The 15,876-nt window shown below is 54.1% G+C and overlaps 1 protein-coding gene and 1 long non-coding RNA gene across 4 annotated transcripts in view; one reads left to right on the top strand and one right to left on the bottom strand.

Annotated features, from left to right (window-relative positions):
- Positions 1-7,176, bottom strand: part of TBX5 (T-box transcription factor 5) — a 45,874-nt gene extending 38,698 nt beyond the window's left edge. Inside the window, exons 1-3 of one of the 3 annotated variants that reach the window (XM_072952944.1) lie at positions 6,532-7,176; positions 2,314-2,498; positions 560-654 (exon numbers count right to left, since the gene is read on the bottom strand). In XM_072952944.1, coding sequence (XP_072809045.1) covers positions 560-654; positions 2,314-2,460 — 242 coding nt within the window. In that variant the 5' untranslated portion in view covers positions 2,461-2,498; positions 6,532-7,176. Of the gene's footprint in view, positions 1-559; positions 655-2,313; positions 2,499-4,223; positions 4,478-6,531 lie in introns of those variants that run through there. The other 2 variants (XM_006204782.4, XM_072952945.1) reach the window with 2 other exon arrangements.
- A 346-nt stretch (positions 7,177-7,522) lies between these two features.
- On the top strand, positions 7,523-11,701 carry LOC107033568 (uncharacterized). Its single transcript, XR_012066234.1, has 2 exons — positions 7,523-7,811; positions 11,279-11,701. It is a non-coding gene; the product is annotated as an uncharacterized lncRNA (long non-coding RNA).
- The last annotated feature ends 4,175 nt before the right edge of the window (positions 11,702-15,876 follow it).

Raw genomic sequence — 15,876 nt, forward strand, 5'->3', positions numbered from 1 at the left:
GGTGTCTGTATATAGAGCCCGGCGAGCCCCGGTTCAGTTTCAAAGGCTTCGCCTGCTTTCTGTAAACAATGAAAGAGGTAGCGAGTACATTCAAGTATTCTGAGTTTGGCGATCGAGTGGGGCTCCGGAACCACTCCAAGGTCAGGGAGGATGGGAAGGAGGGTCGGGGCGAAGACTCAAGTCTGAGACCCTATAAAAACCAAAGCTGGCCTCATCTCTGTGTCTCTGCAACCTCTCTGTTCTCTGGTTCACTCTCCCACCTCATCCCTCTTTTCTAAGTTACTAATATATCTGGATATCCCAAGCTCTTGACTCTTATATCCGAGATGGAAGAAATACTCAGTACAGCTATTTCCCCCCAACACTGATGGAGACTGCTAGAGGAATTCTCCCTGCCTCTTTAACCAGAATCTAGGTAAACAAAATATATTCATATTTTCTCTCTTTCTCTCCCTCCCCTCTTTTCTATTCTCTCCTTTCTCTGGTCTCCCATGCCATCTTTCTTCTTCATCTCTCCCCCAAGTTTCCCGTGCCTCCTCCACAGAGGTGACCATCTCACCTGCCAGCCTTGGTTATGATCATTTCCGTGCCCACTTCGTGGAATTTCAGCCACAGTTCTCTTTCATGGAGAAACACCTTGATCCCTTCCATGCCCTATAGGAAGGAGAGAAAGCCACTCAGATGAGCTCTGGAGGCAATAAGCCTTCCCTCCCCAAACACAGAGGTTTCTCCTTCCCTCTGGAGTCGTGGGCTCAGAGGCTGAAAACTGCCCCCAGCCCACTGCAGCAGTGGAGGGACTCTGGATCACCCACAGCCCCTGCCCAGGAATCCTTATGTATGCTCTGTCTCAGGGAGGTCTTATCCCCACAATGTAGTGCTCTTCCTTCTAATGCCACCAACACAAGGCTAGAGAAAACGTCTTAACCATCAGGGTGTTTCAGAATGTACATGGGCAGGAGGGGGCTGGGAAAAAAAAGGGCGGGGAGGGGGTGAGGAAATCAATCCCAATCTGCTTTAGCCAAAAGGCAGCCAAAAGAGAAAAAACAAAACCCCAAAACTTCAAACTCAAAAAACCCACTCAGAATATTCTTATGTAGACACCCAGACGTCCACTGGAAAACAGACAGATGTGCAATGCTGTGTATGTGCCTGTTTATTCTCACCATAGCAGTGCCTATATAGAGATAGGTGAAATTTAATTTTTTTAATGCTTATATATTGCAGGAGGTTCCCACAGTCCCCAACAAAAATTAATTCTCAAATGTCTATATTAATATACCTTCTAGGCCCTCCTTGCATCTAGCTTCGTTCACCACAAGCTGTTTTGATTATAGGCATAACGATTTAACATTTCTGCTTTCAACAAGTTGTTTTATAAAGCCGATGCAAAAAAAAGTTACATACAAAGTGTTTGTTTTGCAATAATCTGTAAACGTCTAACAGTGGATTTGCTTTTCAGTAAAAGAAAGCCTCTAAGTTTCCAAAAGTGCATGTCCACTGTTCACGTCCTCTCTACAAATAAACCCGCACCTTCCTGAGCCCTGAAGGGCAAAGTAAAGAGGCGATGAAAAAGCCAGGAAGGGCATCGACATCCCAAAGAAGGGTTTGAGTTACTTCCAAGTATCTCTTCTGGTCTAGACACCCCGCTTCCCGCCAGCTGACACCCTGTTTAGAAATCGTCAAGGTCTGCAGTGGACGCCTTGAGCGCCCCGGGCGCCCGGGTGAAGGGCGCAGAGCGAGAGGCGAGGCTTCACGCTCGGCTCCGGCCCGGCCTCCAGCCAGGCGAGCCCGCGGCCCCCCGCGCCCTCCTGGCCCAGCCCTGCGCGCTCCCCGCCGGCCGCCCGGCCGCGCCAGCCCGCCAGGCTCCGCCTGCCCGCCGGACGAATGGTCCCTCCGCGCGGCGCTCGGCCGAGGCGAAGGCTACCGCAGATCTGAAGCGGGGTCAAGCCATCGCTCATGCCGGCCTGAAGCGGCCGTTGACCTGGCCCTTAATGAGGCGTTCAGGCCGAGTTGACACCTAGTGCAGCAGGAAAGAAATGATCTGGGCCATTGTCCGCCGGCCCCAAATAGCCAGGTAATTAAGGCATCCTTAACAACTTCAATATATTTCAAAAATCCTCTGGCCATAAAGTTAATCATCACAATAAAGCAGATCGGAATATACTGGCATTTAGGGAGACAAGGCCGAGAAAGGTGGAATTGAGTGAGGTAAAAAGGAAAGGGGCAATTATGGGCATGGAGCTCCCCCTCCCAACCACCCGACAGAGGGGCTTTGGTTTCTGCAAAGGGCCCTGAGGCCCGAGATCTTCTTACCTGCTGGGTGAAGGCGGCCTGCGGGGACGAAGGGGACTTGCTCGGGGCCCCTAGCGTGCTCTCAGGTTTGGAGTCACAGGGCAGATCCTTCGAGTCTGGTTGCAGGGGTGTGTGTGCCAGGCCAAAGCCCTCGTCTGCGTCGGCCATGGTGAGCCCGGGGCCCTGCAACCGCTCGGGGTCCTGCTCTGAGGATGGGAAGCAAAGAGAAGGACAGATGGGAGGGGGTGCAGAGAGAGAAAAACAGAAGGTTGGAAGCACCGTTCTGGTGACAGGAGGGAGCAGTTACTAGGCAGCTACCAGCAGTTTCCAGCTACCACCACCCCAGTTCCCAGCCCAAGGAGGCTGCAGAAGGTCCTGTTAATTATTCGTTACTATTACTTTATGGCCACGCACAACCTCTTGCAAGACCCGCGTCAGACCCGGAGGAGGCGAGGCCCGCATCTCCCCTGCGCAGGCTCCCCATGATAAGCAAGCTGCCCGTCAAATTTGTCTGGACTTCTGGAAGAGCCAATAAAGATAAGGCCTGGGTATTTTTGGAAGCCATTGGGTACGAACCCAAAACAAAACAAAACACAAACCTAGTGCCCTTTTGAGATTTTTTTTTTTGCTTCATCAAATTACTGGAGGCCAGCAGAGCTCTGTTTATTAAAACCCACAAGAGGAATATTTTTCTGCAGCAGGCAAGATGCCTGAAATAACCCGTCTCTTGCAAAACCAAAACCATAGGAGGGGAAAGATTTGCAGATCCAGAGACCAGGTCGGAGAATTCACGTTCATCTTTTATCAGTTAAGGCCTTAAAATTAAAAGTCCTTTAACATTAAGAGTCCTTCCCTTGCCCCCATCCATAAGCGACGCTAAAAATTAAAAAATCGCCGAACAGAAAGGGCAGCAAGGTGGCTCTGCCGCAGTTCGGAGGACAGAGCGCTGCAGGGTGCCCGAGGCCAGCGCTCGGCGGCCGGCCCAGGGGCCGCGTTCTCCTTGCTTTCTCGGTTCTCCAGCCCAAGACTGGCATTTTGTCGAGCCGCCTGGCCGAGGGGAGCTTCTCTGAGCTGCAGCCCGGCCTGGCTCGCTGGAACTGTAGGCCCAAGCTCGAGGTTAGCGACGACAAAGTGGTTGCCAGATAAATCCTGGGCTTTCGGCCTTCCTTGGCCGCTGAGGTCCGGCGCAACGCTGTAGAATGGCCTGGGATTACAGGCAAGTGAGGTTGGAACACGCTAAATAAGAGCCGCAGAACGGTTCAGCCCGGATGAGCCAGCCTCCTGCTCTGATCTCCTTCCAATCTCCTCTACGTTCCCAAGTAGGGATTTCCTCCCTCAAAACCTGGGAAGACTCGGAAGGAGGCGCAAGAAATGCCCCCCCACCCCCAAAATCTTAGCAGCCGCTTCAGCAAAGGGCTAGATCCCACCCTGGTTCGCAGTGGCTGGAGATCCAGAAATGGGGCCGAGGAGACCGGCAGCTTCGGAGACCCGACTCCCAAGCCGCCTCCTTCACCGCGCCCTTGGGATTTGAGGGAAGCGGTGATGGGAGTCCCGCAGCCTGCTCACAACAAAAGAAAGCGGGGATGGCGTCCCTCACGTGCGCTCCCATTCACCGCCGGCTGCGGGGACAATCTCACGCCGAGCCCTGGCCGGGGTCCCGGAGAGCTCAGGGCTGGCAGGGCCGAACGAGATGCGGTTTGACAGAACCAGGCCGCGCGCTCTGCAAAACCTCAACGCCGCTCCCCTAGCCCCGGCCGCCTCCTCGGCTCCTCGCGCCGCGCCGGGCAGCCCTGGGCCGCACAGAATCTCTGCAAGCCGGGGCCCTGCAGATTCCAAGGCACGGCTGGAGTGCTGCCTTTCGCGCCTCCTGGAGCCGACTCGGCTGGCGGGGCTCCCTCCCGAGCCTCCCGGGCCATCTGCGGAACGGTTACCTCGCTCGGTGAAGCCGGTGCCTTCACCACATCCCTTCTGGCTCCTAGCAGGGAAGCCGGCGGCGAGGCGGGGGCGCTGGCATGGTGGCTCCGGGGGTCTACGCGGGGAGCTGCTTGCCCAGACCAGCGGCTACCGCTGCCTACAAAGGAGCACCCACCGCGGGAGCGGCAGCAGGGACTGCCCACATCCACACACACCTCCTCTGCTTTGCGCTGGCTCTCCCTAAAGACTTCCAAGCTGTCAGGCGCCAGAAGGGCTCTAGAGAACGCAAAACAGCAGTCCCCAGGAGCACCTTTAATATTAAAATCCCAGTGCCCTCCTTCTCCCTTGCACCCCCAGGGAGGGAAAGTTGGGAGACGAGAGGGAGCCGTGGGAATGGTCAAAGTCCTTTCTGAGCACAGCTCTCAGGGTTAAAGTTCCGGAATCTGAGGTAAGTCAGTCTCTCTCTCTCCCTCTCTCTCTCTCTCTCTCTCTCTCTCTCTCTCTCTCTCTCTCTCTCTCTCTCTCTCTCTCAGAAATACAAGCCGACTCAGCTGAGCTCAGTGACGTTGGGCAGCCCTGATGCTTACAAAGTACTGAAATTGCCTATCCAACTAGCTCCCAGCGCACGCTGCCTGCCTCTGTCTCTCTCCCTCTCTCCCTCCCTTCTTCCCTCCTCCCTCTCCGTTACCACTCCCTCCCCCAACCACCTTTTCCATTAGATTTCCCGAACACTCAAATCACAACACGACTCTCAAACCCAGACCTCGAGATCACCCCCTTCTCTCCACCCCTTTCCCAACCTCCATCCATCTCTGCTTCTCTGAGCGCGGCTCGATGGCTGCAAAAAATCCTGCACAAATCATCGCAAACCCGGTCGGCTTCTGCCCGGGAAGTAATCTCGGTGACGCGGACGTGCAGAGATCGGAGTCCGAACGCACTCTGCGTGCACACACACAGCCGGAGCCTCCTCTGCAGCGTCGCCCGCGTTCTCTCTCCAACGCTGACCTCAAGACGGAGAGCTGCATGACCCCGCCTGGCCCAGCCTGCCGCAGCTAGCCGCCCTGACATCTCCCCCCCGCCCCACTCATCACCCCGACTCTCAGTGACTCCGGGGTGAAGGCAGGGTGAAGGTGCGTGGGGATGGGGACTGAGATCAAAGATGCCAAGAAATCGCTGTCTGCTCCCACCCCCCAGGGCCACAAGACCTCCCTGGCTGGAGGTGTACACAAGGCAGTGCCCAGTTTTATTAAAATAATCAAACAGTCATTGGGGGCTGGCTGGAGTTTTCGTCTCCACTCGGCTCCTCTCCCTGCCCTCCCCCTCTCTGAAATGTATTATTTTGAGGGTCGAGTTGAAGAGGTCAATAGAAGCGTAAACACAGTCAGTAAGTCTTCGGCTGAGCAGACCCAGATTGGAAAACCAAGAATTAGTGCTTGGAACAAATGTCAGGGTTCTCGTTCTGTTCCCCCCACCTCCCTCACCCTCTTGTTTTGGGGGGCTCTGATTAAAGATTCGGGCCTGCAGGCCAATGTCTGGGGAGAGGGATGGAGGGAGGAGAAATGCCTTGGAGATTTGGGTCTGCCTCAGTGTAATCCTCTGTGACCCCTCAGACTAAAATCCCTGGGCAGGCCTGACGCATCACTGCAAAATTCCAAAGTGGACTGTCCAACCCTAAAAGTGGGACAACCAGGGAGAAATACAACCCGAGCATTTGCCACAGTTCTCACTCCACCTTCCAGGTTTGCTTTCAAACAGCCTTTAGCCAAGACAGTTTATTTATTTGTGAAAACACCCTCACCCTTCCAAAATGTCAGCTCAGAGGACTCTGGGCTTGCTAAGGGGGTGACCCCCCGGCCCAAGACGGAAAACAAACATGGCTCCAGGATGAGCCTGACTCCACATCTCTGGCATAAGGAAGGGGAAATCCAGAACGAGCTCTCCAATCCCTTTAAATTCTCAGAGATTTGCAGATAAAATAAATTCCCATAAATAATCTGTAGACCCCCTCCCAAGAGGGAGAATCTGTACTCCCCCAAGTAATTGCCTGGCCAGATTCGCTTCGTTTGTGGAGTGCGGATTCTACAGGTCACCAAGCGAAATTGGGATTTCGAAACTTCGAAGGGGAATCTTTTCTCGCTAGGTGACATTTGAAGGCAAAATGCAAAAGAGTGCATCCTCATTAACACGGTGAAAAGTTAGCAACGCTGGGAGGGGGGATTCATCAGGTCCGAGTTGGGGCGGGAAGCAAGGGGGCCTTGGCCAGGCTAGTGCTGAAAGAATCTTATCCCACCCCCCCACCCTCAGAGTCTCCAGGGCGACACTCACCTCCAAAAATCCCACCTCTTCTTTCCAGCGCAGAAGCTGAGTGCCGCCTCGCTGGGAAGGGGGGTGTTCAGGTGAAGAATTTGGAAAGGACACCCCAAAAGAGACCCCTTTTAGGCCAAGCCTTCTTCAAGCGATTGTCAAGAGTTGTATGTACCTCCCAGCTCGAAGTTGGTTTGTGGTCTTCGACAAATTAAATATTACTGTTTATTACCAGGCATACCCCAATAAAATAAAGAGGCAACCAGGCGATACGGACTATCTCACCAGACGCTGCACCTATAGGACTTGGAGACGTCACGAGTCACGCAACGGGCCCGCGCGCTGTCACGCTCGACTGGGGGGCAGCGGCGGGAGGTTGATTTCTCTCGGTCTTCGCCTATCGCTCCCGTCCAGGCCTGCGCAGCCACAAGTCCCAGACGCCTCGGTCACGAGAATAAATAAAGAAATAAACAAATCCAGCGCTCTCTGGGGGAAATGGGGGTGGCGGACACCAGACACAAATAGGGCCCAAGATCGATTTTCTTAGGGAGGGGGAGGGAGGATTTTGGCGAAGGGAGGTGGGAGCCCACCTCAACCCAACGATTGGAAAGAAATCAAGTTAGGGAGTTGGGGGGGGGGGGTAATCGAGGTCTCTTGGAGGAGGCAAGAGCATCTTCTTATTATTTAAAAAAAAAATTTTTCCCCAGGAGGAGCTCTCAGCAAATGAGTACTGAGGCGCCTCTCTAGCTGGTTAAGTTTGGGACGCGATAACTCAGCGCCCACTTGCAGACACGCATAGTAGTTACTGGGTTATCGCGGAGGGGAAATGAGACAGAGACGTTAGGGCGAACGGAGAGTAGTCCGCAGGGTTTTCTTACTGAGAAAAAGTCCTTTCTGCTAATCCTCTTTTAACTAGGTCGGGGGATACGCGGGTCCCAGCCTGGCCCGGCAGGGGCGGGGACGGGGTGCAAGTCGGTGGTGAAGGAAGGGGGGTTGGGGGGAGAAGGGTGATTCCTGCAGAGAAAAATTACAGCGCTGGGTCCTGCAGAAGGACCAAGCGCTCTGTTTTGTTTTGTAAAAGCTATCATTATTACTATTATCATTATCATTATCATCATCGCCATCATCAATGCGCGTAACTTCTAAACAGCCCCGTGGTGGATGCGTACAAGCTTTTGCGCGCAGCTGGAAACGCACTAGGTTCAGTTGCGAACCGTACTGCGTCGACGCCCCGGGCGACGCCGAGAGAGGAGCTAGGCCTACCCAGCACGGAGCCAGCGAGCTTCGGGCCTCCCGGAAGGGTAAGTTCCCCGCGAGGGGCCCCGAGGGAGCCGGACATCGGAATCTGGACTTGCCCCCGGCTTCCAGGTTCGGTCCTGGGTTTCGCGCGCTCCCAGCCCCCAGGGCTTTCCGAAGCATGGCCTGGCTCCAGGCCGCGTCCGTCTGGGGCCGGAGCGGCAGCAGAAAGCTCAGGAACGCAGCCGACCGAGCGGCCTCGGGAGCGAAGGTCAGGCCCGCGGGGAGACCGGGCAGTGGTTTCCAGCGCCGGACGCGGGCGCCGGGGCCAGCTGGGCCGCAGACCCCGCAGCCTGCAGCAAGCAGAAGCCGCGTCCGTCCTCTCCGCCAGGCCGCAGCGACTTCCCCCAGCTTCGCTTTCGTTTCCCGTTATTAATAATTATCTTTTCCCCAATCGGAGGCCCTTTGGGTGCGGCAGTTGCTCTCAGATGCCGAAGAGCGCAAGCCGAAATCCTTCGCCCAAAACCTCGAGATGGGTTCCTCTTTGACCTCGGGGCCGAGGTGGATGGGAAACGGAGGCCTGGGCCCCGCCGAGGCTGGAAGGGGAAGACGAAACTCTGAGCGGGGCGAGCTCTTTTCCGTTTGGCTCCTTTCTCTGGCATCCCCCGCGCGGGCCCCGCAATCACCCCGACCGGCTCACAAAGGACTGCAGAGGGTCCGGAGGCCGCACCACGGATGGGGTAAACTTAAGACCTCAACTAGATTTGAGAATCTCCATTCTTCTCGCAAGCTTTGGACGGTTAACTTGAAAGAGAGGCTTCGATGTGTAACTTCCCTTTATTCCTTCAGAGGATCGATGCTTTCCCAGACCTGCCCCCAGCCTGGGTTTTCTCCCGAAATGTAATTTCCTCATTTTGCAAGATTCCTGCCCTGATTTTAATATTACAGTGGATTGGAGAGCTGAGATTCCTATTTTTAAAAATCAGAAACAGAATAAAAGCAAGGGTGACCATTTTTAAATCTTTTTCTTCATTCTTGCCTTTTCTAAGAAAACCGCATCCCCAAAAAAATCACTGTATTTCTTTCCTCCCCAAAGAGAACTCTTTTAAGAATTCCCCTCCTTTTCCGTTTCTCTCCCGATGTGTCCCCGCCTGACTTGGGTCTCTATTGCAGGCCAAAAGGGAGTGTAAGTGCGGATAGGACTGGGAAAATTAGTAAGAATTACAGCAACAGTAGAAATGATGGCAAAAGTAAACTTTGACCAACTCTTTTTGCAAAAGAAAGGGTCAGACAGAGGGTGAGAAATTCCCTCCTTTCTCAGGGGGTCACTTTCCCCTGCTGCCTAGTTAAATCTGGCTCTATTATATTTTTTCCGGAACTGCAGTATCTTCCTTTCTGATGTTTTATTAGTTTCTGGTTTCCTCCCTTCTGACCAGAAGTATCTGGGAGCCCTGGCTGCTGCTGCTGCTGCTGCTGCTGCTGCTGCTGCTGCTGCTGCTGCTGTTGTTGTTATTATTATTATTATTATTATTATTATTATTATTATTATTATTATTATTATTAATTTCAATATCCAATCTTCCCCAATATTTCCACCAAGAATTAGTATTGCTCCTTATTTTACTGATTAGGCACGTTGATGCTGTTTCCTGTGCTTTGGAAATATTCCTCCCCACTCCCCCAAGTTTGGCGGACGAGATGCCCCCATGACCACCAGCACCCCAGTCAGGTTAATGAAATAAGAAATGGATGTGGGAACAACATTCGGCCGAGGCGGATATCAGCGCTGGAGATTTGCAAGCCCCCATAGAACAGAGAAGGCAGTACCATGCTTGGGATGCAAAGGAGCCCCTGTTCTTGCTTCCGCCAATTTGGAAAGTCCCCAGTGGAGGAGAAAGGTGAGGGTCTTGAGCTGAGAAAACCTGTCGCCCCGTGCTCTCCCATAGACTGCACCGAGCCTGAGAACTCCAACTGTATCTGCAGCCCAGAACTTACAAAAAGGCCTCCGCCTTTAGTCACCATGTCTACACAGCCAGAACGTCCCCACAGCCCCAAAAGATGTGGGGGAAAATATACTACATTCCAGGACTCTGACCCTGTAAAGATAGAGATTTAGGCCAATACCTCCAGGCCTGGGATGCAGGCAGGGGGCTGGGGGGCTGTCTGGATACCCCCTCCCTCAACTGGAGGGTGCGATGGAAACTTGCGAGCCCGCTGCTCTCCGGGGCTCTGGAAAGACAAATTTTCTTTGGCAAAGGGAACGGTGTCGCGCTGTCGACACAGCAGACTATTTTTCTTGTTTGCTCACAAGGAGGGGGGAGAAAAGAAAGCAAGAAAGAAAGGGAAATTAAATCCACACGTGTTAAGCTTGCTCAAAGGGCCGAATTCAAAACCAGAGACGAAAGTCTCCCGTGCTGGCTGCCCGTGAGCCTCTTTCCAGTCAGACCGGGCCTCACAGAGCCACGGTGTCCCCACCGGAGAGAATTCCATCTGATGTTTCATAAAGCTTTTTATTTAAGGGAGAAAGGGCATGGTTCCCCTCTGTCTACCTGCCGAGAAGCAGAACCCTTACCAGCAAAGAAAACAAAGGAGATGGTAATTGTGAGAATAATTACCCCCTTTAAGAAAGCTCAGTTTGATATCTCCCAGTCAGCCCACTGATTCAGGTCACATTTGCCCTATGGCCACAATGCGCCAGGCCAGGGATTTTGGAAATCCCGAGGGTCTGATCAGGCTCTGGGCCTACATGTATTAAGAGAACCTTAAAGGCTGTTTTACGGATGCTGGAATAGCAAACTTAAACCTGCAGGGCTAAACTTCGAATGCCTTTTTCCTCTCTTTCGAGGAGAATCTTGCCAACTTGCCGGAGAGGTGGTCTGCACCGGTGCAGGGAAAGGGGGGAGGTGGAGGAAGGAGGAGGCCACTGCGCATGGAGCTGCGAGTGAAAACTCTAGTAATGACCTTGAGGAGGTGAAGGGAGGCGGGTGGGGGTGCGGATGACGAGGGTGGCCAAACCCCAAACTGGAAGGATCCGTCACCAAAACGATTGCTTGGTCGAGACCTCTAATTTTTCTTCCCTTTCAGCTCAGGGCCTGGCCGTGCGCCGCTGTGGGTCTCCTCTGGCCTCCTGGTGCTGGGTTTCTGGCCTTTGGGGGCAGCCCCCACAGACGGTCCGGAAGCAGGGACCCCCAAACGCCCTGTTCCCCCACTACAATCACAGAAAATGCTGGGGTGAAACTGACAGAGGCTGGCCAGCCGTGGGGAGCAACTGACAGAGAGGTTCATGGTGGAAAAGTTCCTCGCAATTGTTTCCCGAAAGGGCCCTGGGTTTCCTGGTCACCATGGCAACCCTGGAGTCCCCTCGAATTCTCCCAACAACCGGGTGCCCGGAGGCCATTCGGGCACTTTGGCTTCGGGCTCAGAGGCCTGCAAGGCGCTTCCTTCCATCCTTCGCTCTTGGCTTTCCCGAGCCTCCTCATTGGATTCAACACGACAAGGATTGAAAAACTTCCCTCTTTTTTTTTTTAAACAGAGGAGAAAATCAAGATACAGTCGAATTTTTGCCAGGTAAATTCAGGTCTCCAGCAAAAGCCTGCATTTTGAGTTGAAAGGAGACACCGCGAATGCAGCAGGCGGGGTACCTTCATCATCCAAGCCCGCACCCGGAGCATCTCAGCCGCAGACCTGGGACTTGAGGAATCGTGGAGTCTCTTCATATATACTGCCCACCCCCACCGGCACCCAGGCTCCCCGCACCGTCCAAACAAACCTTTCTCCTGCCTGGAATAGCGTCTCCTAAATGGGAGCAGAAAAGTCCGGGGACTAAAAATTGCGGCATTAATGTCTGCAAGGTCTTACTGAGAGAAAGAATAAATTATACTCCTTTTCCTTTAAGAGAGAAAAATGTTCAGTTGTGGATGTATTATAAAGAGCATTAAAATAATGTTTCACGGTTGCATTGCTTTTTTCCTGAAACTGCCAGGGGAAATGCCCCCAATTTCTTTGGGGGTGGACAGTGGACAATACACGAAGACTTTTCTATTTTCATTTTAGAGGCAGCAGGCTCTCAGAAAGAACCAGGATGCTGATCAGCTTGGACTGCGGTGTTTGGCTGGATCTAGGGAGCCAGAGAGAGTTAGCCTCCCCCAGGGCGGGGCGGAGGGGTGGGCAGTCAATTCTTCCTCCGGGTCCTACCCACCCCCACCTTGTTTCACTCTCTGCTGTGGACCTCATTCATTTCCCAGCTTGTTGGGAAAGACAAAACATCTCTCCCTCTACTTCCAGTGGGGCAGCAGCCAATGTCCCCCAAGCTCTGGGCTGGCGTTGCTGTGCCCCTACCCACTTTTTTTCCAGTCTGAGCCTGGCAGACAGCCTACCGGCATTCCCTGAGCACACCCAAGCCCCCATCTTCTTTCCTCCCTAGCATTTTGCGTTCATATTTTCAGAAGGGTCCTGCTGGTATCCACACAGCCGCAAGGAGAGAGGCTCAAATATCCATTAGCATTGGAGGTATTAACAGTAATAGCTAACGTTTATGGCGGCCAGGAGCTGTTGTAATGTGGTTTCACTCAGCTCAACTGGTTCTAAATAGCTTTGTGAGAAGGTGGCTGTAGGCCAGTCACACTCTGATGGGACTTGAACCCAGGTACTCTGACTCCAGAAGCCAGGAGCTCCTCTTTTACAAGACAGGGCTTCTCCAACAAGCCAGGGAAGAGGAGGGGCAAGGGGAGAGCTTCTGGATTGGATTGGGAGGGTGCAAAGGGCATTTTTTAAGCACCTCAAAGTGCATTCAGTCTGAAACTGAAGGCAATTGGTCCTTGACTCCCCGGATAAAGTCTTAGATGTTTTGTGTCTCTGTCTCCTCCACTTTCACAGATGGGGGCAGAGGCACCCAGGAGAGGGCCTGTGGGCACACTGCCCCAGATGCAGAGCACTTCGCAGGATGGGAGGGAGGATGGAGAGAGGCTGATTTCTCCTCACCAAACCTCAGTGTTCTGTTCCCTGTCCTGTTCTGTTCCGAAACCCTGGCCCATAGTCATCACAGCTTCAGGCCAGCACACACTGTCCCCTCGGGGGAGAGAAATAGAGTGGGTGGGATGGGGTGGGGGGAGGAAATATGCCTGGCTCCGTTTTTTGAAACAAATACAGAGAGGGTGGGGACCCACCCGAGTCACACAGCCTCTGTGGGAAATTCACCCTGCTTCTGCCAGTGCCTAGGCTTTGTGCCTTCAGGTGGAGCCTGAAAGGGCTCAGCCACTGCCCCAGTGGGTGGGGAGGTCGTGACCGTGAGTGTGGGGCCCGTGGGCTTCACCTGCTAAGGGTGTAGAGCCAGCCTGTGGTCCCCAGCCTTCTTCTGCCAGACACCCCATGCTCAGAGTGGACAGAGTGTGCCAGTGGTGGTTCTTAAGGAGGTCCCAGACCCCTTAGGGGTTTGGATCTCAAACCCTGGGACAGTGGCCCCAAAGGAAGGCGCACGAGTCCTCACTCTCCAACTTCCTCCCTTCTTCCCAGGACCTGCCAGCCCCCGCGGCCTTCCAGGGACTGATTCCTTCCACCTCCTTGCAAAATGCACTCTCCGTCAGGCTGCCACATCTCCAGGATCCCCGGGTACCTCCCATGCACCCCCCACTTCCAGGACCCTGGTCAGGCTGGGTTGTTCGGATTTTCCCCTAGACCTCTCCTGCAGTTCTTTATTCACTAACAACAGCTCCGCCTAGCAGGAGATTTACCGGCTCCTGGTGCATCTCGGTGAGTGCCCAGGACCCAGGCGTGAGTGCCTGACCCCAGACCACCTGAATCTGAGTACAGGTAAGAGCTGGTCCTACCGCGCCCAGAAACCTCTTTCCCAGCCTCCGTCTTGTAAGGAAGCTGGAGGTTCTTCTGCCCTCTTAGGGAGGTGGGCTATGGGTCTCCTTCTTTGTGGCTGATTATGACATTATCCTTAAGTCTCTCTGGATGACAGTGCGTCATTGGAGGCGGGACTGCGTGTGCCTCTCTGCTGTTGCATTCATGTGTGCACTTAAAACACAGATTATTTTTTTCTGTGTTCCTCCTTACGTGAAAACACTTGTGAGGCCGCAGTGTTTGGGCCCTGAGTGTGTGTGGTGCGTGCTGGTGTGGGTCTGTGTGTCCTTGTGGGATGCCCCTTGTGTGTGTACAGCCTGAAGGGCAGCCACCACCCAAACATCATCACAGGGCAGCTGGTGTCCTGGGCTCATAACCCAGTGTTCAGCCACCGTCCCTTTTTTTATGGGCCACTTTTATGATTATTATTTTTACCAACAGCTCCAAGCAGAGGTCTGCACACCCAGGCCTCCTGGAAGGCAGTCACAGCTCTGCCGTTCAGCCAGGAGGCCAAAGGGGCCGTGCACAGGCAGCCAGGGCCACCAGAGTCTATATTTGGAAACGAATTCCACAGTCACTTCCTGGGAACTGGGCGAAAGGTGCCTGGGAGTCAGGGGGACAGTGTCGTAAATGAGACGCCCTCTCTTACCTTCCCAAGCCAGTGCTCAGGAGAAGCCCCCACGCCCTGGCAGGTTGGGGATGTCAGGCACAGGAAATGGGCTGGATACACACCTGGACAGTGGGCGGGGCGATTGCTCCCTCTGCAGGCAGAGTTAAGGAGGTGGGTCGCTGATACACGCCTCACCCACTGGCCCCTAGCACCCACCCCCAGGTATGCACAGGCACCCAGCACACACCTCCAGGGCCCTCCCCACTCACGGAGGGAAGAGGAGTTGAAGTCCCAACCACATTTACTTCTTGAAAGTTGGTTCCAAGGGATCAGGTGCTGCAGCCTGGCTGTCCCCCAAGTGCCTTTGACCTTGACCCCTAAAGCCATGGGCCTGCTGGGCTCACTCCAGAGGGGATCTGCTCCTGGAGCCCTGTAGATGCCAGGACCACAGTCCCTTACAGCCAGCCTTCCTGGGGTACAGGTGGGGGAACATGGGGTTGCCTGGGCTACTGAGCCCCACTTCCACCAGCCCCACACTGAAAGCAGTGAGGCCCTTCCATGGTGCTGGGAGGAAGCTGGCTTGCCTGCATCCTGTGTCCTGCCCCCTTGCTGATGCTGCCATCCCCGCCCTCTGTCCCCAAGGGGTCATGCAACAAGATGCCCAGACTCAGCCACTTGAGAGTGACTTATAGCACAGACAGCCATGCACAGCCACCCACTGCAGGTACAGGTGTGGCCATTCTGTCTCACATACGCACACACTTCTCACATCCATTGATCCATGATGTGCATTCAATCACTGTGTCCACAGCCCACCCTGGACCCTCTCATCTCCTCACCTGTAGCCTGGACATGGGTGCAGTCAGAGTCGGGCTCCCCTTCCCAGCCTGGCAGAAGCAATTGTTGGGCACAATCAGGGATCACTTACCAAGGCATGATGGGGCTCCTCTGGGAGAACTCTTGGATTCAACAGCCCCACCCAGGCAGAGAATCACCAATTCAGGAGGAGGAAGGATGGGTGGGGTTTTGTAGCAGCGAGGGAGAAGCCTCTTTCCAGCTACACCCTCAGCGTTGCAACCTTGCAACCAAAATTTCCCTAGTTGCCTGTCAACCCCCCTGGGGCTCTGACAGAGACTCATCCAGTGGGTGGGACCTGAGTGGGCCCTTAGCAATCCCTAGTCCAGCTCTCTGATTTTATATATGGGGAAACTGAGGTCTAGAGGCACAAAGACAGGGAAGGGAACTGAAAATTTTCCTGAGGATTTTGGAGTAGAGCTGGGACTGGGACCCGCATCTTCTGCCCCTCGTGCAGACCACACTGCAAGGATACTGGACACACGCCCACCACCCCTGCCATCACCACTCTTCCATCTACTGGCCCATTCCAGCTCCCAGGGATACTTGAGTTACCTGCCCCTAAGCAAAAGTGAGGCATCAGATCATGTCCCATTCCTGCTTACAGCCCTCCAAAGGAAAACTCGAAGGTCTTAAGATAAAATCCCAACTCCTTCCTGTATCTTTAAGGCTTGCATGAGCTGTCCTGTACCTGCCCCTCCCACTTCATCTGCTCCCTTTCTGCCTCCACATTTCATCCATCTCCTTCTCTGTTCCTCATTTACATCAACCTTCGTTCCCACCCCAGGGCCTTTGCACATGCCATTCCCTCTGCTTCCAGC

The sequence above is a fragment of the Vicugna pacos genome, chromosome 32, assembly GCF_048564905.1.
Source record: "Vicugna pacos chromosome 32, VicPac4, whole genome shotgun sequence".
NCBI lineage: Eukaryota > Metazoa > Chordata > Mammalia > Artiodactyla > Camelidae > Vicugna > Vicugna pacos.